Source organism: Takifugu rubripes, chromosome 2 (assembly GCF_901000725.2).
Source record: "Takifugu rubripes chromosome 2, fTakRub1.2, whole genome shotgun sequence".
Lineage (NCBI taxonomy): Eukaryota > Metazoa > Chordata > Actinopteri > Tetraodontiformes > Tetraodontidae > Takifugu > Takifugu rubripes.
In genome coordinates, this window is record NC_042286.1 from 10,016,954 (window position 1) to 10,043,531 (window position 26,578).

A 26,578-nucleotide genomic window follows, 5' to 3' on the forward strand; every position below is an offset into this window, starting at 1 on the left:
GACAAAAGCCCAAAAACACTTAGGCTTTACTTAAAATTGGGACATACTGACTTATGCTAAGCTGGTTCACATCCAAATGATACAAGGTTATCATATTAATTCAGATTAACTTCAAATGTGCTGATCCAACAAAGATATGCAGCGCGCATACATCCTGATTCACAGAAAGTGTCCAGACATCGTTTATGCTTTCCTGCAATTACTGGCTTCAAATCAGGAATGTGAACAACCAGAATTGGCTGTGAAGGTCTGGGCGAATTCCCACGAACAATTTAGCGCCTCGACCAAGAATGTGAGGAAGGCGCTTTGTTTGGTTGGGACGGTGTCCTCACATAGTCCTTTTTAACCAAATGCACCGTCGATATAGTTTTAGGGATTAAAAAACTGATTTGTGATGAGAATTCAGTCTGGACCTGCTCTGAAAGTGATAGGAGACACATTTGACCAATCCCTTTGGGCTTTTGTTTGACACTTATAAGTAAATATTAGCATGCTTACTTGCTACATAGTTAGCTGCTTTTCCATCTCCCACTGGTTTATTGAGCTTAATTACTGATGTGCAACAAAAAGCAGTAATAATTTTGACATTGTGCCTCAAATACTGCAAGTCATCCATGCACGCGGAACCATTTAATCCACCTAGATCTGTGTTTGGAATTGAATGAAAGCAAGATCTTTGTCTTTGATGTATGACTGCAGGCAGGAACACACAGATTATGCTGAGAATATGCGTGAAACGTGTGACCCCTGTGTGACCCTCAAGTCACACCTTGGAGGTGAAGAAGGAGAGAGAAAGAGTGTTTTGATTATGTCCTGAGTGGTGCGGGGGTCTCAGATTGATGGGAGCCCCCACCCTCCTCTAATCCCTACCATTTAAAAGCCTCTGCTTAAAGGGACATTATGCAGAAAATGTTATGCAAATGGTTTGTTTATCACTTCATTTCCGTGTCAGCCACTTGTTTTCTGGCCCATCTACAGCGTGTAAAGCTTATCTCTGGCTTATAGCGTGGAACATAATCTTTTAACACATATCTGGCAGGGTTCTCTATTGTTGCTGCAAGGAAGTAAGACTCACAACGTTTTCAGGAATCACCGCAACAGTGACGGCGGCACGATGGGTATCAGATCGATTTCCCCCATCTGCATAAACGGAGGCGTCAGACAGTCAGCAGGCGTGATGTTTGATGTGTTCTCCTGAGCATACTGGGGGCTCACTTTAAGCTGGACAATGCTGAGACCCTGACTAAGCAGATTACCCCAATAAATCTATGTCAGGGGCATTTTTGAACAGAATGCAAACACGAAGCATTTTGGTATCTAATATTACACCGTCGAGCGTAGCGGAGGCCAGTCTTCAGTCCTGTCTGCTGCGATGGGTTGCGCAATCCGTGCAAGCACCTGCGTCCAAGCCTGTGGTGATAAAAGTGGCCATTGCAGGAAAGGCAGTCTTTGGAAATGTAGATATTTAAAAACCTTTTCCTGTGTTTGACATTTACCTTGGATTAAGGAACAGCATTGTAACACACAGCTGCCAGAGCTGCAGCACATGTGTGTGTGCGTGTGTGTGTGTGTGTGTGTGTGTGTGTGTGTGTGTGTGTCTGTGTGTGCGTGGGTGTGTGTGTGTGACCAGATGTTGTCCTTTTACCAGAGGGAATAAACTCTGTCACCCACATTGCAGGTGGTGGGAAAAAGGGGGAGAGAAAGGTACAAGAGAACGAGTGAGAAACCACGACAAACAGGAACCAGAGACCTTACAACACAATGCTCCCAGAGTTTCCTGCAGGCTCACACAAATAAGGAACAACGCTGTTTAAAGCAGTTTTTCAGCCTCCCGACAATTCCCTGGTCTTAAATACTGGACCTCCCAGCGCACCCTGCACTGTTTCTGGGCCACACAGCCTAAAACCGAAGGAACATTTGTAGATTGCATCTTGATAATTATTGCTATTTTTAAGCACAACCCCCGAGCACTCTGCAACAGGTCAGGGGTCAGATGCAAGGAAATTAGAATAGCTGTGTGACGACTGTTTGCGGCCTTCATCATAAGACCTGTCACCTGCGCTCATCCTGTCCTCAAAGCAGAAAACCTTACAGCTGTTCCAAGGCTCCTGCTATTTTGGGGATCTTTGGTATTTTGGTGTCTTTTGATGTTGAAGAAACAATAAAGGGTCTGAAGAGTTTGGTCATTCCATCCTTAAAGAGAAACACATGGCAGAGTCTTTGTCCACAGTGTGCTGAGATAAATGCACTCTCTCGACAGTCATTGTGATTTTCAGCGTGCTGGAGGAACGGCGGGACCTTTCTGAATGAACCGGGTCACCCTGAAAACGACAGGATGAAGCCTGCATGAAGGTTCTGCCATAAACTGCAGCGACTGACGGATGTAGCAATGCCCTCTCAGCTGTGGCCTTTGCCCTTTTAATGTGTGAGAAGAGGGCTCCCTTTAGGTCTGGTTTTAGATTATTATTAATATCTGTGGTTAAAGATAATGAAATGAGATCCCTCTTAAAAACAAAAACAGCGACTCCGTGTCTCATTGCTCAATCATTTACAGGAAAAGCTGTACCAGCAACAGAACATCTTGAAGAACAACAGTTTAAGGAATTCTCAAGGATAATTCTGGAGCGACAGCGCCACATTCAGTCTAATAACGGCATTACACCCACAGTCACCACTACTGTAGAGAGGAGAACGATGAAATTATTATTTAAAGTGGTTAAATACCTGTAATTTAATAGGATTGTAATGCATTTATTTAAATAAAAACCCACAGTGTTGCCGGGTCTCCTCGATGAGTAAATATGTCGACATTTCTATGAAATCGTGAAAATATACAGTAAATTTAAATATACAGTACTGAATGAGTGGGATGGCAGGACTCGGGGAGCGGCCTGCCTTCCATCCCTCCATCTAAATCTGCATCAAACGGAAGTAGCCGTCGCAGTCTGGGGACAGCTCTTCTCTGATTGGCCGCTTTTGTTCTTTTAAATCGAGGTGTCTTCTCGCCTTTATTGGCACCACATGGGGTTCCACGGGGGCGGACAGGAGATCTCTTACAGTAAAGCCCCACTCCAGCTTGGGTTTTGCAGCGGCAGAGATAATGGAGGAGTTTCATTAAATGCATAGATGATTAAGATGGCACAGGCCTGTCAGAGACGTGACAAGACTGGCAGACAGAGGGAAGAGCTGAGCTGCATGCTGGTGGGCGATGGAGCCGTGGGGAAGACCAGCATGGTCATCAGCTACATCTTTAATGGCTTCAACAGCGACTACAGACAAACGGCTTTTGACGTTTTCACTGGTGAGAGACAAAGTTCCTGTTAAGCTACCGGAGGCTTGACTCAGCAGTGAAGGTTGTTTCTGCTTGACTTCCAGGTTTGGTCCATGTGAATGGAGTTCCCACTCGCATCAAGCTGATAGACTCTGCAGGACAGGTAGGAATTTCACACCACTCCAGGGTTTCCCGCTCCAGACCTTTTCCCTCTCAGCTCTATTTTTGTTTGGTGTGGCAGGAGGAGTTTGGACATCTTCGTTCTCTGTGTTATGCCCACGTGGACGTCTTCATCCTGTGCTTCAGCCTGGTCAACCCCGTCTCCTTCCAGAACATTGCGTCCAAGTGGATCCTGCAGATCCGCGGCGGGAACCGGACTGCTCCGATCATCCTTGTTGGGACCCAGTCTGACCTTTGCCAAAATGTCGACATTCTGATTCTCCTGGCCCAACGCGGCACCAAACCGGTGACCGACAGCCAGGCTAGAAGGCTGGCCCGCCGGATCAGAGCCAGTGACTACCTGGAGTGTTCAGCTCTGACGCAGCACAACCTCAAAGACGTGTTCGACTCTGCTGTTTCTGCTGCCATCAAGCGCAAAGAGGTTGGGAAAAACTGTAAGAAACTCAGCATGCTAAGGCGGTTGAAAGCTTTCTGGGGGGGTAAATTGCGTTTTCTCTGATGCTGGATCAGTGAGCTGCCTGTTTGGAGAGCATTTATGAAGCACTGAGCACTGTGACCAAAGCAGCAATTTATTCAATCAATTTCAGTGCTGCTTTTGGCAGGGAGTGAGCTTAAAAAACCTTCCCCCTCTCTTCTACCTCTTGTGTTATTTTTTCATTTTTCGTTGTTTTATATGTGTGTATGTCTTCTGTTTTATTAATAAATGTGCCACTGTGTAAAGCCAAAAAACAATCCTGGTGTTCTTTCTATCCCTGTTTTATATTGAATATATTGGAAAACAGGAGGGAAACTTAAAAGTGTCAGTGGGAAATTGGAGGGAAAACAATGAGACAAATGGTCACCTACTGTTACTTTGAAGAACTCATTTACAAAACAAAAGCTATTTAAATCCAGCCTCAGCTTTATAAGACAAACTACAAAACTGCTCCAGTGGTTAGCTTAGAATCAACCGCTTACATTAAACTTTATTACAAAATTTGCAAATCGATTAATTGGGGGATGAAAGTAGGTTAAATTAATGTCTGTCCAAAAATGCTATAGACTATAAAATACAGTATATACTGGTATAAGCGAAACCAATCTGATCTATAAGATATACTGTTTGTTTGATTGTTTTAATCTCAACCTTTTCACAAATAGGTTATTCATCAAGCATGTTATTTCCAATCATGATTAGTACATATGAAAAAAGATGCAAACACCAAATGAAAATAAGTGGGAGCCACTGGGGCCGATGTAAAAAAAATGCCGCGAGGGACTACATTTCCCGACATGCATCATCTCCGTTCCCTCCTCTGACCCTGTGACTGAAAATAATCTGATCAGCTGATCCGACCTGGCAACAAAATAACGTCGCTACAGAAATCTGTCAGGGAGGGGGACTGAAGAACAAAACAATGACACTGCTCGGAGGGATTTAAAAAGTGACACTTTAAAAAGACTTTTGTATACTCGGAATATCGCGGATTCCCCTTCGTTTTGACGTAAAAGACATCCGAGCTTTTCGACACCGAATGCTGTTGTTTTTTTTTATGTTATTTTAGTGTTGACAGACTGGAAGCTAGCTAGCTGCTTGTGAGGACGGCTGTGTAATATCATTCAAAGACACAGACGTTGCAGCTTTTCTTAATAGGATCTTAGTGAAATTGTGTGTTTTGCACCAAGAAGCCGTAAATCGTGTATTATTTCATTGTTTATTCACCGATTTCTTCTTGCCTGCGAGCTACCGAGGGTCACTGAGCTAGCTAGCTAGCCTGTTGTTAGCGTCAACATTTGCACATTCATCTTTCCAGGGAGTGTTCTTTGTCTCGGCTGGTGAAAGCTAACACATTTTCCTCTCATCATTTCCTTCGCCTACATCAGTTAATTTATACGTGTAGCTGCAGGTTGGTGCTAACTTTGTTCGTGAACAGGATAACTGGTGGTAAAAGGATATCCAGTGTTACTCTGAAAAGACGACTGCTTCGGCTCCGTTGCCTTATTATTAATTGCACTAAACAACCTTATTAAATATCATTTAAATTTTTTTAAAAACAGTGTTGTCCGTTCGTTTCTATTCAGCATTGGTACTATGCACTTGTTTTAGTCGTATTGTGCTCAGTATTCCCTCTTGTTTTACTTTTTTTTTTTCATTTAACTGCTGTCATAATTAACTGGTGCTGTTGTCAAAAAGTGTTACAGTGACACTTGCTCTGTATTTAGGTGTATTTAAGAAACGATGAGTGGGCATGGCTCATGTTCAGAAAAGGGAGTCAATACTAGTCTGATATGTCAAGAGAGTTATGCTTGTGGTGGGTCTGAGGAGGCTGCATTTGAGTGTGATGACTGCAGGAGCTTGCAGTGCATTCGTTGCGAGCTTGAGCTGCACAGTCAAGAGCGTCTGAAGAACCACGAGCGGGTCCAGATCGGTCCTGGTCACATCCCTTACTGCGACAACTGCAAAGGAGGAAATAATGGCGAGAATGGCAAACGCCACAGGTCTGTGGTCCGCTGCCAGAACTGCAAGGTTAACTTGTGTCAAGACTGTCAGAAACGCACGCACAGCGGTGGCAATAAGAAGAAACACCAGCTCACATCGTATCCTCCCTCTTCCAAACCGGCTGTGGTCAACCCTGTCCAGGCACCTGTCCTGCAGCCTGTTCAAATGGCCGATGAGATGAAAGCCCAGAGGGCAAAGCTGCTGGAAAAGATCTCCAGTTTTCTTCTGGTTGATGAGAATGAGGAAATGCAGGTGAGTTGTGCAAAACCGTTGAATTTCTCTCTTCTTCCGATTGCATGCCTTCTTGTTGCACCATCGTTGAAACCTGTCTTCCTTTTAAAGGTTAAAGACGAAACATCATTTCTAAAACTCCTGAACTGCAACCCTGACCAGCTGCTGAAGGTCGTGTCCATCTTTGGCAATACAGGAGAGGGCAAGTCCCACACGCTGAACCACACCTTCTTTATGGGGAGGGAAGTTTTCAAGACCTCTCCCACACAAGAGTCCTGCACGGTGGGTGTGTGGGCAGCGTTTGACCCCATCCACAAGCTGGTGGTCATCGACACAGAGGGGCTGCTTGGAAACAGCTCCAAACAGGGCCAGAGGACTCGACTCTTGCTCAAAGTGCTTGCGGTCTCGGACCTCATCATCTACCGCACCCACGCCGACCGACTCCACGATGATCTCTTCAAGTTCCTCGGCGATGCTTCGGACGCTTACTTAAAGCACTTCACCAAGGAGCTGAAGGCCACGACGGCCCGCTGTGGCCTGGACGTCCCACTGTCCACCCTGGGTCCCGCCGTGGTCATCTTCCACGAGACAGTCCACACCAAGCTGCTCGGTTCAGGTAAAACGCCAGCGTATATTAGGGGTCAACTCAAGGCCGTCATCTGTTTTGGGACTTTGAAACTGTTGTTTGTGATTCCTAAAGTTGTGACCACTCGTTTCAGACAAGTCTTCTGAGTCCATTGATCGGCTGCTGTTGGAGCGCTTCAAGAAGCTCTCCCGTTTCCCAGAAGCCTTCAGCTCCGTCCAGTACTTGGGCACGCAGACTCTCAGCCCACCTACCGACTTCGGCGGACTCCAGAACAAACTGGAGCAGCTATTGGACAACAACGCCACCCGCTCCCCGCGCACCCCCGTGGTCATCTACAAAGCCCTACAGGTAGATCTACGCACAGTCAGATGTTTTTATTTACTTCCTCAGCACCTTTGTCCAACTAATTTGGTCCCGTCTGCGATTTCTCTGCAGGCGCTGAGCGAGCGCTTCAACGGAGAAATCACCGGCGAACTGGCGGCCAACAGCTGCTTCTTTCCCGACGAGTACTTCACCTGCTCCAGCCTGTGCCTCAGCTGTGGGTGAGTACCTTTAAACGCACGCTCCTGATTTGTTATGGGAGATATTCTGAACCTTGTGCACTTTCCTCCCAGATCTGGCTGCAGGAATAGCATGAACCATGCAGGAGAAGGACTGAGCCACGAGGCGAAGCACCGCTGCCGCTACACCGTCCAGTACGATAACCGAGTGTACACCTGCAAGGTAAGCTGTCTGTCTGCGTCCTGCTGACCTTTGTTCCACGTGGGACGAGAGGTCACGTCTTTATGTTCTACCTCACTTCAGGCCTGCTATGAGGGAGGAAAGGAGGTCATAGTGGTCCCGAAGACCTCGGCTTCCTCAGACTCTCCATGGATGGGCCTCGCTAAATACGCCTGGTCCGGGTACGTCGCAATGACCTTCAGGGTCGTTTTGAAATGGCCCGAAGTTCCTGTTTTAGTCAAAACTTCTGTCTGCACAGGTATGTCATCGAATGTCCCAATTGTGGAGTGATTTACCGAAGCCGTCAGTACTGGTATGGGAACCAGGATCCTGTGGACACGGTGGTCCGAACTGAGATCAAGCACGTGTGGCCGGGGGTAAGAAACCTGCAGCTTAACCATCTAATCGTGGCCACGGGTGACTCTCTTCTCTGCTCCTGCAGTCGGACGGCTTTTTAAAGGACAACAGTAATGCGGCGCAGCGTCTTCTGGATGGAGTAAACCTTGTGGCCCAGTCCGTGTCGGAGCTCAGCGTCAAGCCTGCCAAGGCTGTCACGTCTTGGCTGACAGACCAGATTGCCCCGGCCTACTGGAAACCCAACTCCCTCATCTCGGTGAGTGACACGCGCAGCCCCACCCGCCTGCCACCCACCTCCTACAGCCAAGTCAACACTTTCCTGACCTCAGACATGTTTACTGGCTGGCTCGCCACAGCTCTTACGCAATCTTACGTGCGCAGGTCACAAGATAAAAGGCTTCAATAGCTCTGAGTTGATGGTCAGCAATGCGTTATGATGCCGTTTGTCGTTTTGTGTCCAAGGTGTGCCATAAATGTCACACAGTCTTCCAGGACAACGACACCAAACATCATTGCCGTGCCTGCGGGGAGGGCTTCTGCGATGGCTGCTCTTCCAAATCCGCGCCCGTGCCCGAGAGAGGCTGGGGTCTTGGCCCTGTCAGAGTGTGTGACGTCTGCTTCGAGCAGAGAGCCGCGTACGCAGGTACACTCATTTTGTAATGTCAGATGTCACAGTGTGTAAATATTTTCCTTTGGATCCCCTTTTAACCTTTGGTGGAAGTCGGCTCAAGAAAAGACCTTTTTTGCAGAGCTACTGAAGGAGGAGCTGGAAGAAGAAGAAGGTGGAACCCTCGCCAGGAAGGTTGGAGAAGCAGTCACCAACACCATAGGGGTTGTAGTCACTGCTATTGACATCCCACTTGGTGAGTGTTTCCAAAAACAAGACCTATAAACGAACCTTATGTAATGGAAATACATGACCCAGTAAAACGAGTAAATGGAGTCGACGCCCCCTAGTGGTGGATATATAGAATGGACCACACACGCTGCTGTAAACCAACACTCTTTAATTTAATTTATCCTGGAAAAATAGCTTCTTATGAGATGTCTGGGGTTAATTTTATCAGAGCAATAAAATAAATTGCAAGTTCAAGTACTCAAACTGGGTTGGAAAAACATATTTATAAATACATTTTCTGCTGTAACGTGTAATTTCCCCGATGTGGGATCAATAAAGTTTTTTATCCTTATCCTTTAGATGTGTGCTTACTAATAGATCTACCTCCACCTTGAAACAACAAAGAAAATTCTATTATTTGTATATTATTTTAACAGATTTGGAGGTTAGCAATTTTCTTAGTTTTCATAGATTAGCTCTAAACCATCAGACAGGAAGTGAAATTACACGTATTTCCTGAAATGTGGAGCTGCTCCTTGAAATGTGTGACCTGTTAACTGAGAAACCAATGCAGTAAATGTTAGCTCAGTGTATTTATGCCTCTCTACGTGTCCCTCGTAGGCCTAGTGAAAGACGCCGCCCGTCCTGCCTACTGGGTGCCCGACCAGGATATCCTGTCCTGCCACAACTGCCGTCGTGAGTTCACTGCCAAGCTGTCCAAGCACCACTGCCGCGCCTGTGGCCAAGGAGTGTGTGACGACTGCTCGCCGGAGCGTCGGGCCGTGCCCTCGCGGGGCTGGGACCACCCCGTGCGCGTGTGCGCGAGCTGCAACCAGAAACCGGGGGAACTTTAACACGGACCGTCTCCCCCCTGCAGAGCTCGGAGAGAACCACCTGCTCGGTCAGCTCGCAGTCTGTCACTGCTTTACCTCCGTTCCTCTCATGGCTCTGTCTCGTCTGCTAAAGGAAGCTTTTTGGGAGGATTTCAGCGTTCCTGTGGCCTTTATAGAGCAGCCAGAACATGAGTTAACGTGACTGAGTGTCAAATCTGCATTTTCACTCTGGTTAATCACAGAATATTTAGATTCCTATTAACACAGATCCTTAATTTTATGTTACATAAAGCTGTTGAGCTATTTTTCTACTATCTAAAAAATATTTAAAGAATATTAGTTGGGAGGGTAGCTGTGTTTAGGTTGTAGTATTTCTCATTTTGAAGCGTTGTTTTCCTCATGTGACAAGGAGATATTTTATATCTGTCCAGGTATGACAGCAGCTCCCATTGCATGCTGTGTTGTGACGTTTTAGGTTTTTGCACTAAGCCTTTTTTCAGCTGTTCTAGGCTGTTGCTTACGCCCATGGCTAAAATCCAGATATTCCACTGATCAAACTGTCTGCCACATATTGAGCTGAAGCAAACAGGAAGTGGCGTCGGTGGAAATCTGTGGTGCCAAAAATCATTCAGGGTTAGGGTTTGACGTAGAATCACGCTGGAGGAGCGGGAGCTTTTAAACGTTGAGAGTCATTTATGTATTGATGATAAAACAAATATATACCTACTTAATAGCGCTCCTGCATGCATGACAGTCTGATTAATCCATGGCCTTTTGCTGCTCAGAGGAGCGTTCCTGAACAAACCCGGACCACCCCTTTCTACCCCAGCAGCGTCTTTCCACGCACGCATGTACCATGAAAGTGTGCTTCTCTCCCTGAACGCATTTGTTTTAATTGCTTTATAAATATTTGCATTCGCTGCCTACTTCATTAGCACTGAATGGATAATGCTGAGACCAGTTTTGATGCCTGAAGGTGGCCAAACAGGATCAGGACTTCTGACAAAGGTCAACACATCAAACTGTGTCTGTAATTGACACATATACGTGTTCCTGTTTCGACATGAGTTACTGTAAGACTATTTATATTCTTTGTAGTGACTGTACAGGAATCGTCCTTGCATCCCATATTGTGTACGCCTTAAACTCTCTCTTGTTTTTGTTTTTTTAAATCAAAATTCGATGCTCAAATGCGGCAGTGAGGAAAATATTGATCCGCTCACGGTGAATCAGAGCTTTGACCTGTCTTGATTTGACCGTTTTTTTAAATATTGTTGGGTTTTTGTTTGTTTTTTTGAGTAAATGTTCCGGCCACCACATCTGGATGTCGTACAAAGCACAAGGGGATGCCTTCAACACACGCGCCTGTGCGTTATCGTGAACCCTGACTGCAGAAGGGGGGGTGGGGGTCTTTGTCGATTGTAATCCGTGTAGATAAAATGAGTTCTCGCCGTGCTCCTGTGGAAGTTCTCGATGGCTGGTGTCGAGGTGTTGTGCTTGCCTTGTTTCCAAATACAGTAGGTTTTATCTGTGTTATGAGTGTTACATCACCACGCACGCCCTTCTCAGGGGGCCCCCTGACGTTGCACGGTATAGAGTAGAAACACCACGATAGATTGTTGACTCTAATGCAGTCATTTTCTTCAACTATCATTTTATAAATAAAGCAGGATCGGTCCGTTACAGAGCTAACACGGCGTGACAATGTGTGGATTTTTGCTGAACTGATGGAATCCTTGTGTAATAATAAAGTTGCATCAGCTGCCATTAGTCAACAACACCATGTAGAACTGCCTCCATGTCTTCAGTGTGTGTTTGTGTGCTTAACTCCCTGTATGCAACCGCTTATTTGTACTGTATGTGGGAGGAACAGATCTTGTGCACAGCCAGCCTTCCATTCCTCTCCAGCACTGCAGATTCAGCTAAAGTGAGGGGAGGACAAAATATATCTGGTGCTTTATCGATGATGATAAATGATTTATAATTATCCTAATAAATGATTAAACACAAGCCTCCATGTGGACACTGTGTAGGTTTTGTCCTCTGGCGCTGCTGAGCGGAAGCGCACCTCAGGTGCCTCAGAGTGCCACTCAGGTTCTCCTCAAGAGTCTGTTATTCTGTTACAATAGGAATACAAGGGAAAACCCTTTAAAATAATTTTGACAGTTTACCCCAGGAGGCCACGCCCCTTCCACCTCTCCCGCAACGCTATTGGCTGGTGGAATTCAGCCCGAGCTCTGATTGGTCCGCCGCCGTAGGTTTCCCTCAGAACTGCAAGACGCCGATATTGCGTTACATTGTAGCAAAATGGCGGCTGCCATTCAGAATCCACTAAAAGCGTAAGTAATTTACACATTTAGGAAATTTCTGATGAATTAATTTGGTGCAAACTGGTAGGATAACAACCGCCTGCCCGCGCATGCCATTTCCGGCCGTGTGCATACGCCGGATCAAACTGTCTGAATTCATTTTGTCTACTTCTTGCATGGCAAAGTAGCCTCGTATACTTCTTTTATCCCGCAAAGATTCTTAACGTTAAATCCTTAATGTGTGCCTGACATTTTCACCGCATGCGGAAGAGCTGTTCCACCGCGCCGCTGCACTCCGCGGACGGCAGAGTGTCGCCTTTCCTGGCATGTTAATTTATTTTAAAAAAATAAAAAAAACTGTCGACAACGTGCCTCCACGCAGCTCCGAAGAACTCAAAGCCGATTTTGTTCGTGCTGGCGGACGGAATATCATCGGCCGAGCCGGTGAAAGTCGACCGTAGTTGGCGTGAATTGCCGACATGTCAACTTTGGCTCCGCCGAGCGCAGACGTGGTCAGGACCCGGTAACGCAGACGGAGGCAGAGAAAGGCGTTTTTGCGTGCACGAAATGGACTGAAGTGGCGATTGGAGCCGGTTTTTGTCCGAGAGTCCGAACAAAGCTCGTTTTTATCGCTTAACTTCAAAGATCCGCTCCACCTTTTTCTCCGTTTGGCCCCTCTTTGTTCTGCCGCTTCACCTTCCGCTCAACTCGCGCACAGATGAACCCACATTTTTGGTTGCTTTTTATTCTCCCGGCGCTCAATTCAACCGGGTGATGGTGTGGCGAGCAGCCGGAGGCGACATTTAGCATCCAGCTTATGTCGGTAGGTGCCGAGAGCATCGTGGCCGGGCTGGGACTGTGGAGGTAGGGGCAGGCGTTCCGCTGTACCTTTAAGTGGAGGAGTGCTGGAGATTAGCCTGGTCCAGGATCCGGGGCCCATCTGTCAGAGAGATGCTCCGACAGGGAGGGAAGTGTTGGCCACAACCAGTAGAACCATCTGCTCCTCCACAGAGGTACCTTTGCTTGCACCTCGGTGGACTTTCACACGCAAGGCTTCGGACACTTGCACTTCACCCACACTGTTGATGTTGTTGTGACACTGTTGCTGCCTGCAGGAGTGGTGGGTGCAGAATAAAAACACACCTCCTTTTCTTGCCTTTGAAACTCTATTTTTCCTCTCCAGCGGTCCAGATATGCATGGCTCCTGCAGGAGGCTCTGCATGGTGGATGAATGCTAATTTTGTTTGTGTTTGTGTGTTTGTGGCATGAGTGCAGTTTAGCCGCCTTCCACAGGGGATTTCCTAATACAATCACAGCCTGAGCAGCACAGCACTTGATGTTAAAGTGCACGCCATAAATGCTTAATGAACAATCCGCTCCCTTGCAGCTCCCGCTGTTTTGCCGGTTTGACGCCGATCTTTGGTTTGAAATCGTCGGCCATTGCTGGGATGTTTATTTCATTGTACCTTTTATGGGACCCCTTCCCATCCCCAGGTCGAAACGAGCCGAAGTTTCCGTCTGATCTGGTGCCCGTTTAAGCATTCTGATGTGGAATGTCTCCTTGTCGTAAATTGTGCTTAATGAAGTGTGTCAGAATGCTATAATAAGCCTCTGTCTTGGGTTTCTGACTCCATTTCACACGTTTGTCAGATTATAATTAGTCACACTCGGCACTAATTGGTTGGTGCTCTCGTGGACCAGTTTGACCTTCTTCTTTTCTTTTCTTTTTTTTCTGTCTTTGAATTAAGGTGATTCACTTGAGGGAAATGAAAGTGGTTTGACTTTGGCGGTGGAGGATGGAGCACGCCGGCGTGTCTGTGCGTGAGGCCCGTCCTGTCCCTCTTGTGAGCCCAGGCAGACAGTAATCTCTAGAATCTCATGATTAAATGGGCTCTGGAATATTTGATTAATCAAGGAGCTCATAAATCTGCTCATTAAAGGCGTAGCCCAGCTGGCGGTGGTGGTTTGACACGTCTTCTAGGCACAGCTGTGCTGATGTTACATCGGAGAGATGTTTGGACTGATATTCAGGAGAGTTTGTTTGTACTCTCACCCCGACTGTTGCTGATTGTTGTTGTCAGGGTTGTTGTCAGGTTGCAACCCCCCTCCCCAGTGCTCTCTTATGTGGTAGCTCTGGCTTCCTGTGAAGCATCTGTGCGCCTGCAGGTCTGAGCACACCCCCAAACCAGTTGTCGTTGCAGGTTTTTCACTGTTCGGTCATGCATGTCGGCGCCCTGTGAGTTTCGCTGTAGCTGGTGAAGTTTCAAACTCTAAACGTACGTCAAGTCTACCGTGGAGCTTATCATTATTTATCAGTTGGCCACGGGGCTGTAAGAAACACGCCAGCGTTGCATTGAATAATCCAGACGTTGTCTTCACCACCTCACCACCACCCCCCGCCCAGTAGCAGCTGAACACATGAAAGTTGACGTTTACGTCATTAATCTGTCCTTTGTCACCAGCGTAAAAGTGACTAAATACCGCAAGTGCTTGTGAAACCGAGGGGAGGGGGTGGGGGGATGCCATTTAGAAAGTGTTTTGAATATGAAGCAAATCGCTGCGGTAAAAAAAGGCTGAGGGTGTTGATATGCCAACAGTGCTACAAGTGTCCTGAAGTCAAGTAAAGGATAATAAATCTCCCATTTCAGCAGCATATAAATATGCAGCTATCATAAACCTTAATGTTATTTTTAACTGTTGGCATTCAGTCAAGGAACATTAGCCCTCTGTCAGGTTATTTTTAAGGATATTAAGCAGTTAGCGTTGATGGCTAATAATAAAACAACTACCATTAATGTGGCATCTAGCCAACTCTGATAAACAAAAATGTATTTTCTACTTAAAGGTACCTCACACCATGTACTATAGATAAACAGATTAGATTTTTCCATCCATCTCTGCTATGTTGGTATCAGATTCCTGGGCCTGAGCCGAGTTTTAGTTCTATAAAGTGGAGTGCTGTTTGGTTTGAGGCAAATGATCTCATTAAAGGAAAAGATGCATGCAAAAAAAAAATGCTAACTACTAATTTAGGAAAGAGCTTGAAGACAGGAGCTCCAACGTGTTCAGTAGATCTGAAGAAGAACGAAACACCAGCAGGTCTTAAAGAGCGATTCTAACGGTGCAGCGAGCTCCTCCCACTCCGCTGCACGCACCTCAGCTTCTGGAAGGTGGGAGCGGTCCGACGGCGACCTGTAACGCATTTTTACATTTTGATGTAAAAGTTACTATCGGCTAGAGCACTTTTTAATCCGCCTGGCATTAAAATGTGGGCGGCAGCCCGATCGGACGCCATCACATGAAGCACACACTAGAAAGGCATGCAAAGCACATGAAAGATGTACTCTGTCCCGATCTGATGAATGGCTTCAGAAGTGGGTCAGGACCACATTTAACAAGATTATAAATGCGACTGGTTCTCCAATCAAACAAATCTGCGCGTGCAGTAATACGAGGAAAGATGGTTGCAGAGGCGGGATCATGAACACAAGGATGTAGTATTGAAAGAAAGTGAGCTTGTGAGTTGAGAAGTGTGTAGATTTCCTTCTCCAGCAGCTCAAGAGTAAAAGTAAATGGCCAGAATTTTAATGCCAGGTGTAAAAAGGATGTTTTGGGAAGGAAGAGAAAAAGGGGGGGGCCTCCAGGATTGTTGTAGAGTGCATGTGCGACTCCCAGTGCGTGGCCTGTCACTTGTTACAAGTGTCAGGAAGATGTCGCGCCTGAGCCGACACCTGCTGCTGTGGGTTGTGGGTGTCGCTGATGGAGAGCTTGTCATCGCGCTGACAGTCAGCAGCCTCCTCGGCCCCCCCTCCAGTCCCTGCCAGTTCCATCCGAGCTGCAACGTTTCCCCCCCGAATGTGTTTTTTTGGTGGTCGAAAAACTTGTTTTTACTGCCACAATGGAGGGGGGGTGCGCTGGGTTGACTCGGGGCCAGCGCACTCGGGTAAACCGACACTTGACGCTGCCCCATCCGAGCCGCTTGTTGATATCGAGGAATCAGGCCGGTGCCAAACGCGTCTGCACACGAGTCTGAGAAATACACTTTCCGCATTTTATGAGAGAGGGAATCATTTTTACAAACAAATCATTCATCCTTTGAAAGATATTCTTTATTGAGCGAGTAGTAAAGACCCCATTTACGACCGTTTGGAGCTGTGATGTCTCCTGTCCGCCTGTGAATCCGCTCCGTACCTGTTTACTCAGTCGCACGCCAGCACCGAGGCTGCCTTTTCCCGGCGGCCTCTAACACTGTGGCATTGTCTGAACCACAGAGCAGCTGTTTGTTTTGGGTTTTTTTTTTTTTTTCCTGCTGTTTTTTTGCAGGACAACATTCCAAAGATAGCTGTTCATCTGCTGGACATCATGTAATCAAGGGGATGTAAAGATAGAGGAGGAGGAGGAGGAGGAGGAGGTCTGGGTGGGATCACGGAGGAGCTCCTGTGCTTAAGATTCAGAGCTAGACTGCAGCCGGCAGCTCATTATTTTCACTCTGAAATGGCTGTGATTAAGACCATGTGGTAGAGCTCGGTCGCACATATGCGGCCCCGATCGCGCCAGGAGAAGCGCTATCTTTCCTTAGACCTGCTGAAGATGTGGTGGCGCCGGCCTCCTGCTGAAGTGGCCTGCGCGTTGTGGTGAATTTGGAGCGTTGGCACGTACCGTCCTTCTGTGATACAGTCAAATCCGAACCTGCCCTTGTGCTAGGCGCTCTGCTGAGATTAATTAAGTAGGCTAATTACCATACCAGGCATGTGGCAGCGATTGAGGGCTTGAATGTGAAATATCCTCCCCCATTTCACTGAATATTAACTCTGAAACCCCCACAGGGGGCTGCCAAAATCTCAGTGGTGCTAAGAAAGTAACACTAAAGTGTGAGAGTCTTCTTCTGCTAATCAGTCATGTGTGTCACTGATCAGGCATGTGACCCCCCCCCCCCCCACCCGAGTCTGTGGGGGAGGTCACATGGGCGACTGACCTGACGCCGCTCTCCCACAGGTTAGGCGACCAGTTCTACAAGGATGCCATCGAGCAGTGCCGCAGCTACAACGCCCGTCTGTGCGCCGAGAGGAGCGTCCGCCTGCCCTTCCTGGACTCGCAGACCGGCGTGGCCCAGAACAACTGCTACATCTGGATGGAGCGCCACCACCGAAGTCCCGGTGTGTGTGTGTGTGTGTGTGTGTGTGTGTGTGTGTGTGTGTGTGTGTGTGTGTGTGTGGGGGCACGCAACATTTACATCACACAGCTGATGACTGGTCTGCTGTGATGTAACAAAACCCTGACACATTTTAGCCCCCATTCACTCCTGTGTAGGAAAAGGTTGCTGAACCTTTGTAAAGATTGTTGTTGTTGTTGTTGCTCAGGGGTCACAGCTGGCCAGATGTACACCTACCCCGCCCGCTGCTGGAGGAAGAAGAGACGGCTGGAGAACTCCACCGACGCACGCCTGGGAATCTACGGCCTCCATCTCGGTAAACCCTGCTTGTCCACCCACCTGGCCGTCGCTTATGCCCCCCCCCCCCCATCCTCCTCCAGCCCATGTGATCGCTTGTGACGATGCTAAAACGCGCGGCGCTCTGGTCGGAGGAGGCTGCCAGCCATTTTTCACAGGATGAAATGTGGCTGTGTTCGCTGGCCGCTAAACTTGTTTTGCGCGAAGAAGAACATGTAATTAGATTTGCCGCTGCTGGGAGCAGCCAGACAGACTTCAGCCACTGAAGACAGTATTTAATAAATGTTATGGAATAGAGTTTGGGCTTCTCCGGCTCACTCGACACATTTACCCTCTCCTCCATCATCCTGTCTCGTCGTTGCCGTCTCTCCTGATTGATTTTCGCCTCTCGCTGTTCTCTCCAGGTTTCTGTGTGTTGCCTAAGTAACTGGTCGGCGCTGCACCCGTAGCTTGGGTACCCAGTGGGATGTAGGCTATCCTCCAGAGTGCTGGAAAAGATAAATTAAGGGACGGATCGTCACGGAAACTTACTTTCTTTTCGGGATTTGGTGGAAATGTGTTGTGAAGCCAGTCGTGATTAAGTGAGCAGAAATGCCGGTTCTGGAGCTCTGCAGTGCACAAGGGCAGATTTCCAGGCCTGGAAAGAGAAACCAGGACGGAGGGAGCGCATGTGAAGCGAGCCTTTGTTTTTCAGGCACATCCCATTGTCGGCTATTGTTTTCCACCGAGACCCGCCGCCACCCCTCAATCCCGTCCCTCCTCCGGCTACAGCAGAATGTGCGCCGTCTCTAAGGGCCTCGCGGAGGAGGAGGAGGAGTGGGGGAGGGGGGTGGTCGTACCCTGATTTAACCCGGAGTCTGTGTGGAGCGCATTGTGCGGCTGGCCAGAGGTGGCCGGAGGTGGCCGGCTCAGAGCAGCAGAGTCTGCCTCGCTGACGGTGAGCTGGAGACTGGGGCTGCATGCAGAATCAGCTCCCCGCTGCAGGCTGCTGTCGGCTCTATTTTTAGCCCCCCCCACCCCAGCTCCCATGGGTGAGGAGGGAGGGTGGGGGCTGTCTCGTCGCAGAGTTGAAAGTCAACGTGCGCAGACACAATGGTGAGGGGCCGCCGCCACCGCATGAAGGAGAGGCCCGTTTTAGCAGCCCTCCTCACGACTACCTTGGCGGCGCTGCTCCCGCGATCAATATTCTGCAGAGGTCTGTCTGGTGGGTGCAGCGCCGCCACGGAGGACTCGCAGCAGTCAGCGAGGCTTTGAAGTTTTTCCAGGCATCTACAAAGAATCCGGGCGGCCACGAAGCGGTCCGCAACGTGCAAATACAACCCGCAGACCCGACTCGCTTTCAGAGCTCCGTGTTTGCTCTGCTTTGTCTGCTCCAACCCGCTCGCCTCCCACGATGTTTGTTCAGCGGTTCAGCTCGCCGTGGAAGACCTCCTCGTCCCGCGTTCAGGTGAACGCAAGAAACTAGTTGAGCCGTACGCGAGATTCCTGGGGACCAACTCAGCCCGAGCCTGCACAGCACAGCACTGTCAGGCGTTCGGTGATGACGGAGCAGTTTCTTTCAGAGTGAAACCGCAGGTTTTTGTGGGTTTTTTTAGAGTAAATGGTGACAGACGAGAGTAAAAATATCAGAGCTTTTTCTGTAGTATGAGTGCAAGAGAGGTTGCATCTAACCGGCCACAGAGCTTCTGTTTCATGATGAACTTTACTTAAACTGCCTTTGTTTTTTTGTGCCGTGCAGGTGGGAGTCTCATGACCAAGGATTCTCTGCCCTCCCAGAGTACCACCCTGGAGGCCCTGCTAAGAGGAGAGGGCCTGGACAGGAGGAATAACTCAAAGAACGATGAGGAGAGCCTGCTGGAGATCCAGGTGCGTTCTGTGAGAAGGGGCCCAAAGCCTCAACCGGCAACGTGGGTCAAACAGTGGAGGTCTGCCCAAACGGGCCCCCACTGCCAAGTTTATCCAGCTGACCTGCAGGGCTCATTAGCTCAGTGTAGCTTTGAGTTCTCATTCACTGATGAACGTTGCATAATCGCAGCAATAAAGAGTTCAGCCGTGAAGACACGGACCACAGCCATGGTTACTGCATGCCTCCATCTCAGATTTATATTGTTTCATCCCATGTCAAGACACTTTTACAACCATTTGTGTGAGCCTTATTCACAGAGAAATGTATAGGAATTGATTTAGAGCGTTGTCAGCCTGGAACAAAGGGGGGGTTTAAAGGAAATGGGAACATTCGCATTCTTCAATCGTGACCGGAAGCTGTTTGTTACAGAGAGTTCTGGAGGCAGACGCAGCCGAAGACGCCTTCGACGACGACGACTACGAGGTGGACACTCCAAAGAGGAGGCATCGAGGCAAAGGAAGAGTGAGTGGGGGTCATCGGTCGTCTCAGGGGTCATGCGGGAGGTCACGGGGACGCGTGGATGCGTGTTCTGCAGAGAGTCACAGCCTGGATGTTTTTCCTCAGGGTCGAGGTTCAGGCCGCAGGAGGGCCGATGCAGACGACGACAAGCCATATATCTGTGACAGTAAGTAGAGATTTAAGCTGGTGTTCATCCACTCACTCCTGTTGTCGGCCAAAGCTGGTCCCGTTCTTGTTGCTCCTGCTACATTCCTGGTTGTGTTTTCCTGGAATGTGGTTGTTAATGCTTTGCAGCCATTTGTGAGGGAAGGAATAGTTAAAGGGGCAATTAGCCAGGTGGGAAGTATCTTATAGCTTCAGTTTTATAGGTGAAAACAGGATGAACAGGAGGTTCCGTTCTAGTTGTTTGTGGATTTTACTCACGCGGCTCTTTCTCTCCTCGTTGCTTTCCGTTTCAGACAGATACAAACAGAAGCAGAACTCCAAATCTTCCACGTCAGGTACTTTGATTTGCTGACTTGCTTCTTGTTTCGATAAACTGTTGACTTGCGGTGCAGCAGTATTGATTTGGCCCCTATATTATCTTTCTTTGCTCAGTTGTTATTGTCTGTTTTGACTGCTGGGATCAGATCCCTGAGGGCCTTCTGTTCTCATATGTGAGATTTGTCTCATTTAGACCTTGCAACGCTTGTTTAATCTTACTTTGAATGCTAACTTAAATTGCCTTCAGCTATTTTTGTTATTTCTGCGAGGCTCTTCAAACTGAGTGATTTATGTGATGATTTCATGACAGTAGAAGCATATTGAGGGCTTAATTCAGAACAGCTGTCCAAAAAAAAGTCATTTTACGAAGCGAACATCTGTCTTCTGCTGCAGTCTACGCGAAGCGCTACAGAAACCGCACAGGACTGAGCTACCACTACACCCATTCCCATTTGGCGGAGGAGGAGCGAGCCAGGGGGAGGGGCTCCGTGGTGTCCAGATCCCCGTCTGCACAACAGACCGACAGACACAAACGTAAGTCAAAGTGAGACAAGAATTTTTCAAAAATGTGGGGGGGGGGGACTCGCTCGTAACTCAGAACGATTCACTGCGACTGTACAGAGTAGAGCAGATCTGAGCTGCTGCAGGACAACGTTCTACCACTTAAACACTATTCACAGCTTAAAGGCATCTCCTACAAATCATCTCCTACGTTGAGGTAAAGGAACTGCTGCTCAAACCAGCCATTGCTGCTCCAGGACCTTCTTATGGGGCCAGTTCCACAGCCTGTACTTCTACAAAGAAGCTCTAAGCTTCATGCTCTTTCCAGCCTGTAGATGTTACAGACGCTCCTCTGTGCTGGTAGAACGTCTGATTTTTAGATGGGAGATTGAACTGTCTTTAATATTATTCAAGCCTGATCCTGCGACTGTTTTCTTTTAAAACTCCTCATCTGTGGCTAATTTACAGTTCAGTCCTTTTAATTTTTTCATGTATCACAGGTTTCATGTGATGACAATGATCTAATATTCAAATAAAATAGAGAGAAAAGTGCAAAGATAAAACCTAAAATGAGACTGATTTGAAGGAAGTACAGGGATTCTGTGCCATGCAGGTGTTCCTTCTACCTTCTGAGTCCATGTCCGGTTCTTCCTGTAGGTCCGAAGGGTCCAGGTGGGATGAGCATCCCCAACAACTACTGTAGTAAATGTCACGGCGCTAACAAGAAAATGGCTAAATCTGGGCTTCCCTACTCAGGATGCCAATGCACAAGTGAGTCTTTACGCTCCACAAGTCCGTGCACGAGTGTTCCGCCTGTCATGGTCCGCCCTCTCTCCCCGCGCAGCTGACGGAGGAGAGAAGGAGGACGGAGCCTTCGCTGGAGCGGAGGAGCTGTTCGGCACCACCTCCGAGAGCGACACATCCACCTTCCACGGCTTCGAAGACGACGAGCTGGAGGAGCCGGCGGCGAACGGCAATGGGATTCCCAACCGTCACAGATAGAGCGAAGCTTCTAGATTTAAAAAAAAAAAGAAAGAAAAGAAAATCAACTTTTTTTTTTAATAAGGAATAACCTCTGGCAAAAATGTGCTGCTTCTTTTTTTTAATGTTTTTTTTTTTTTTGCAGAAAGCACAAAGTGATCATTTCAGGACAGAAACTCAAGTGGTATTTTATCTACTGAACATTGTTGAATAATTTATGAACCTTTTATATATAAATATATATAAGTTTTAAGGAACAACAGTCAGTGTTTTTGACTCCATGCAAAAGAGAAGGTTTTTTTTTTCCGTCTCGGTGGAGAAGAAGGAAACTCGTGAACAAAAAACACTGGAGAAATGTAACTTTTGAAGGCTTCTATGATCCACATCGGGATGGGGGGTGGTTTAATGTCCGTACTCGAGCTGCTGTATGTTGTATCAGCGGCCACTGTGACTATGAAGGACTCTAAATCTGGATTAAACTTGTTTTGGAAACGTGAAGGAAGCGATGAAAACTGCTAAAAGAGAGCAGGAGTGATGGGAGTGAGAGAGCAGGTCCTGACAGACGTGGGGGACTCAACAAACCGGTGGGAAGGTGAGAAACAGTTTTGGTTTTCGAAAGCAACCTGACAAATTTGCTGATTTCACCAATTACACACAAGTGTTGCACAGATATTTGAGCAACACAGTTAATTAATCTGCATAATATGCTCAGAGCTCGGTGGTCGTTAAAGTGTTAAATTAGTGTCAGTATGCTGTGGGTTTCTCTGGGTTCTCCTGTTTCCCCTCCACCATCAAAAGCATGTGGTTTGGGTCAGCCCCCAGTGGCCATGCTGGGAGCTGGGGCGGGTCAGAACTGACCCTCCTTCAGATTTCATGGTGCGATTGATGTAGGATGACAGTGAAGGCCTCTTCTTCCTGGTTGATCACATGGTCTCACTGGTGACTCCTGGAACTCCTGTTTGAATTACTCGTGTGTGTGTGTGTGTCTGTGTCTGTGTGTGTGTCTGTGTCTGTGTCTGTGTGTGTGTCTGTGTCTGTGTCTGCTGTGGTGGACTGGTGAGCTGTCCAGGGTGCACGTTTGCCTCTCACCCAGCAGACACACCGACACCCCGCTGAGCGCTGATGTGATTCTCTGTCTTCTGTTTCCTGCTGTAGGAGCCGTCAGGACATCGGCACGTTGGCCAGTGAAGACGAGGGTTCTACTCCCAAACGTTGGCGCCGCCGTGACTTTGAAGGATGTGAAGTGACGAACTGAAATGGATGAACAGGCGTCCACCACTCCTCCTAATTGAAGCAAGTGGTCCCCCGGCAACGCGTATCGATCCCTCCCCAACATTTGAAACAGGAGTCCATCCCATCCCGTCCCGTCCCGTCCTCCCTGCGCTGTGCCGGAGCCCTCGTCCATGATGGGAACACTAAAGCCAGGACCTTTTGGATGGTTTGCGTGCAGCGGGGAGGGGAGGGGAGGGGGGGGTCTCCCGTCGGCCCAGCCTGCCCGCCTGCTCGCTCCCGCTCTGGTAACTGCATGTCCGCTCTGTGATCTGATGTGACACTAAGACGTCATTATCCTCATCACTGTGCCAGCCTGCTGCTCTGCACTGGAAACCAGCTCTGACAGCCATGAACCTCCAACCGGAGTGAACCATTGACCCCTGTGACCCCCCCTCCCAAGTTATAGCGACGGTGCTTAAGCCCACCACTATTACATGCACACCTCTGGACTACTGTATTGATTCTCTGACATGGATGCAGATTCCCTTTTAGCTTCTGTCTCTGTAGGGTTTTGGTCTGGGCCTCTGCATTTTTGCATCTATTCTGTTGTATGATATTTCTACGTCTTGAACTCTAATTAGGACGACTTCTTGGGTTTGCTCGGACTGTATTTGATACCTCTGGTCCCGATCAGGTGCACAGTTGCCACCAGTACTCAGGCATCGTTCATTTCCTCTGAAGTTGATTGTTATTCCACATAGCTCCGGTTCTCGTGATTGTATTCGCTCGACTCGGAGGGACGGCAACACAAGGATTCTGTTATAATCCAGTAGGAAACGCCGCAATAACAAGCTTTTAACTTTCTGTCCGGGCTCTGCTGATTCTGGCCGCTGGCCAGGCAAAAACCACCCTCCGCTTCCTTTCTGAAAATCATCGGAGCATCAATATTCCAGCAGAGACGCCGCTCTGACCAGATCCTCGTACCCGCTGAGGAGTGAAATCCCCACCTCTGACAGTTCCTACAGTGCTTCACAGCAGGCCTAATTGCTTTATGATTATTTAGATGGTGCTTGGAGTCGCGGTTGCACATACTGTAAGATATCTGTGTCCTTCCGTGTGATCGACTATCTCAGCAGATTAATAATAACCACTCCGTTCCTGAAGCCAACATCGATCCTGTGTATGTGCTTGTTCGTTCACTCCCCTCAGGGACCATCTACACTGCAGTTCATTTTTGTTATACACAAACACACTTATAAGGACCAGAGACTTCTCAATTATCGTGTGTTTCTGCAGGAAAACTGGGTCCTTAATCTTCTGAAGCCATCCTAGTAAGTGAAAGCATGCCTCATCGATCCTAATCCTGCTTTAATGTTACTGACAGACTCGGTGTGGTTCTGAACAAAAGGTCTGAGACGCCTGCTCGATATTGTGTCAGCAATCATGGATCATGCCTGTATACCTCGTCAAAGACACAGCAATAGACCCTGGTAGGCCCACGTCAAGAGGGGCGGCGGCGTGGGCGCCAGGGTGGGAAATGGAGCCAAGAGGAGATGAAATGGACAAGACTGGGGGGCATTTATTTCATCTTCAGCTGTACATACACGTCAGAGTGGAGAGGCTGAGGAAGTCCTTGTTTGCTAAACTATTTTTATTGTTCTGAAATAAAAAGCAAAGAATGGTAACGTTCACTTTTTGGGTCATTTTGAAAAGACGGCCGGGAGGTAGCCAGCCTGGAATGGATCCACTGCCGTGACCTCTCGGGCCCCGAGCTGACAAAAACAAACGGATAAAAAAAAAACCCATTCGGGAGCGGCGCCAGTTCCAGACTGAATAGAAACTAGTTCAGCACGAAGAATCCCCAGCAGGGGAGGAAGGTATCGATTGTTGCTGCCGGGGGAATTTAAAAAATCTGGTTCGGTGTAGACAGTCGAATTTTGGCTTAGTTGGATGGCAAAAAAAAAGTATCATGAAAGGACGACGTGCAGCATGTAGGGACAAATGATCAAAACCTTGCTCGGTTTCAGCCCATTTCTTTAAAAATACAGTTTAGCATTTAAAGCATTGTGAATGCAGAAACTGCCAATTGAAAACACCCCAGTTGCAATAATGGAGATCTTAAATTCCCCATTCACCCAATAAAACTGGTCCAGTCACTATGGGATGTTACCTGTGTGCTGCAAAGAGCCTGATAAAAAGCACATTATTGAGCTCAGACATGAAGGAACAGCAGACAGCCGACAGATCCAGAGGTTTTATTATTTCTGCCCCATAAACAAACAACAGGTGCTTGAGTGTTTTTTGTTTGTTTTTTCAAGTGCCAGTCTTCATCTTGCTTATTGAGAAAGTAAAAGCACAAAATGCCCTGAATATATTACATGCATAGTAATGTGCCCATATGATAAATAAAATGTGCTTTTGAATAATGAAACTCGGCCGATCGACGCTGCCGACGCCTCCTGTGCAGCCTGGTTGTGTCTGTGCAGAGGGGAGCGTTACATGGACTCCAGTTAAGCATCTCTATTATAGTCAGCAGGTTATTGGTTTTTCGCTTTGACAATGTTACAGCCTGTACAGTGCATTGCATCCACCCCAGTGGGTCCGTGGCCTCTGCAGAGGTCCCGGGCCGGGGGAGCGCGGAGGCCTCCGGGTTTGGGTGTGCGGCACCTAAAGTGGTGCAAAGATTGTCCCTCAGCTGCATTGGAAGGCTTTGACCCTTCACTGAGGAGCATCTGCGAGCTGTCCATCTCCGGTCAAAGATTGCGGCCCATTATTACAGTTCAGCCGCATCCCCCCCCACCCCCCACAGTCACTACAACACATGACAGGAATTAGACAGTCTGCCAAACAAAAGTGTGTGGGGGGGAAATATCTTCATGCAGTAAAAATACAAGACGACAAAAGAACTCGTGTTGAAATACTTCTATAATTAGAAAGGAATGACGACATCATGATAAATCACACTCGCTTTGACGCCTTTGTCTTCTTGTTGTGTGACCAGTTGACCGCTAGATGGCGCAACAGCAGTAGAAAATCTGCACTCTGCTGGGAAATTTGGACACTAAAGCTAAAACCTCATACTAATTCGAGTGGTTGTTCTGTCTTAAATACTTTAATTCTTTATTATTATTTTTTTACATGTTGTTTGGGAGCATAAATCCTGTTTTTCTTTCCTTTTTTTGTACTACTCCCTGGTCAGTAACCAGCAGGGCAACTGTTACTGGTTCTGCTGTTGGAGCCGAGTATCTTCAATCACCTTCAGTTCTTTGTTTTTCTGCGAGTCGACATTGAAATTGTGACAGTTAATAAGGCACCACATGGCCGCGCACCAGACTACTTTTGGTTTAGAACAGAGTTTCTACAACAGAAAAAGCTTCTGCTCCGATCTGTTGAAACAGATGGGCTGAAAAAAACAAAAAAAACAGACATAAATAGTTTAGCCTGGCTTTTTTACGATACAGTGCTTTTCTTTTAACATCATAATTCATTTAAACCTTTGTTTTTTTATTTACTTTGTGAAGTCCACTATGTTTTGTGATTTAAATCCCATCTCTAAACTACAGTTGAAACTTCCTTTGATAAGTGCTATGTACATAAAGACGGGCTGACTCTAACCAGATCGTCGTTATGGGAGGAGTGCAGTGTGAATGCTACATTCAGCCCTTTATGCCAACATCTGGAATGTAATGAAGCATGAAAAGCTGAACTTAAATTAAAAAAAAAAAAAAAACTGGAGAGAGGGGGAGATGGGCTATTATTGTCTGACAGATCCATCTTTTCACT

The 26,578-nt window shown here is 47.6% G+C and overlaps 3 protein-coding genes across 6 annotated transcripts; all 3 read left to right on the forward strand.

Moving 5' to 3' along the window:
- The first annotated feature begins 3,019 nt into the window (after positions 1-3,019).
- Positions 3,020-4,168, forward strand: LOC101062675 (rho-related GTP-binding protein RhoV-like). Its single transcript, XM_003962605.3, has 3 exons — positions 3,020-3,301; positions 3,376-3,434; positions 3,513-4,168. Exons 1-3 carry the CDS (start codon positions 3,127-3,129, stop codon positions 3,948-3,950), a joined length of 672 nt encoding a protein of 223 aa, XP_003962654.3. The 5' UTR covers positions 3,020-3,126; the 3' UTR covers positions 3,951-4,168.
- Positions 4,169-4,785: 617 nt separating this feature from the next.
- LOC101064004 (zinc finger FYVE domain-containing protein 1-like) lies at positions 4,786-11,505 on the forward strand. The gene is made up of 11 exons (XM_003962445.3): positions 4,786-6,182; positions 6,273-6,777; positions 6,881-7,095; positions 7,183-7,289; positions 7,362-7,470; positions 7,552-7,649; positions 7,727-7,844; positions 7,910-8,080; positions 8,287-8,467; positions 8,574-8,687; positions 9,284-11,505. The coding sequence occupies exons 1-11, from the start codon at positions 5,670-5,672 to the stop codon at positions 9,514-9,516; spliced, it is 2,364 nt and encodes a 787-aa protein (XP_003962494.1). The 5' UTR covers positions 4,786-5,669; the 3' UTR covers positions 9,517-11,505.
- A 253-nt stretch (positions 11,506-11,758) lies between these two features.
- LOC101063779 (zinc finger protein DPF3-like) lies at positions 11,759-26,217 on the forward strand. 4 transcript variants are annotated; one of them, XM_029832446.1, is made up of 12 exons: positions 11,783-11,834; positions 12,632-12,817; positions 16,800-16,960; positions 17,165-17,272; positions 18,992-19,119; positions 19,529-19,621; positions 19,724-19,784; positions 20,077-20,118; positions 20,495-20,635; positions 21,260-21,373; positions 21,447-22,175; positions 22,739-26,217. In XM_029832446.1, the coding sequence occupies exons 2-11, from the start codon at positions 12,756-12,758 to the stop codon at positions 21,602-21,604; spliced, it is 1,068 nt and encodes a 355-aa protein (XP_029688306.1). In that variant the 5' UTR covers positions 11,783-11,834; positions 12,632-12,755; the 3' UTR covers positions 21,605-22,175; positions 22,739-26,217. The 4 variants fall into 4 exon arrangements, with proteins under 4 accessions (XP_003962493.3, XP_029688306.1, XP_011615006.2 ...); XM_011616704.2 differs by lacking the exon at positions 11,783-11,834 and having other exon boundaries at positions 11,873-12,817; positions 22,739-24,126; positions 24,204-26,217; XM_003962444.3 differs by lacking the exon at positions 12,632-12,817 and having other exon boundaries at positions 11,759-11,834.
- Positions 26,218-26,578: the final 361 nt, after the last annotated feature.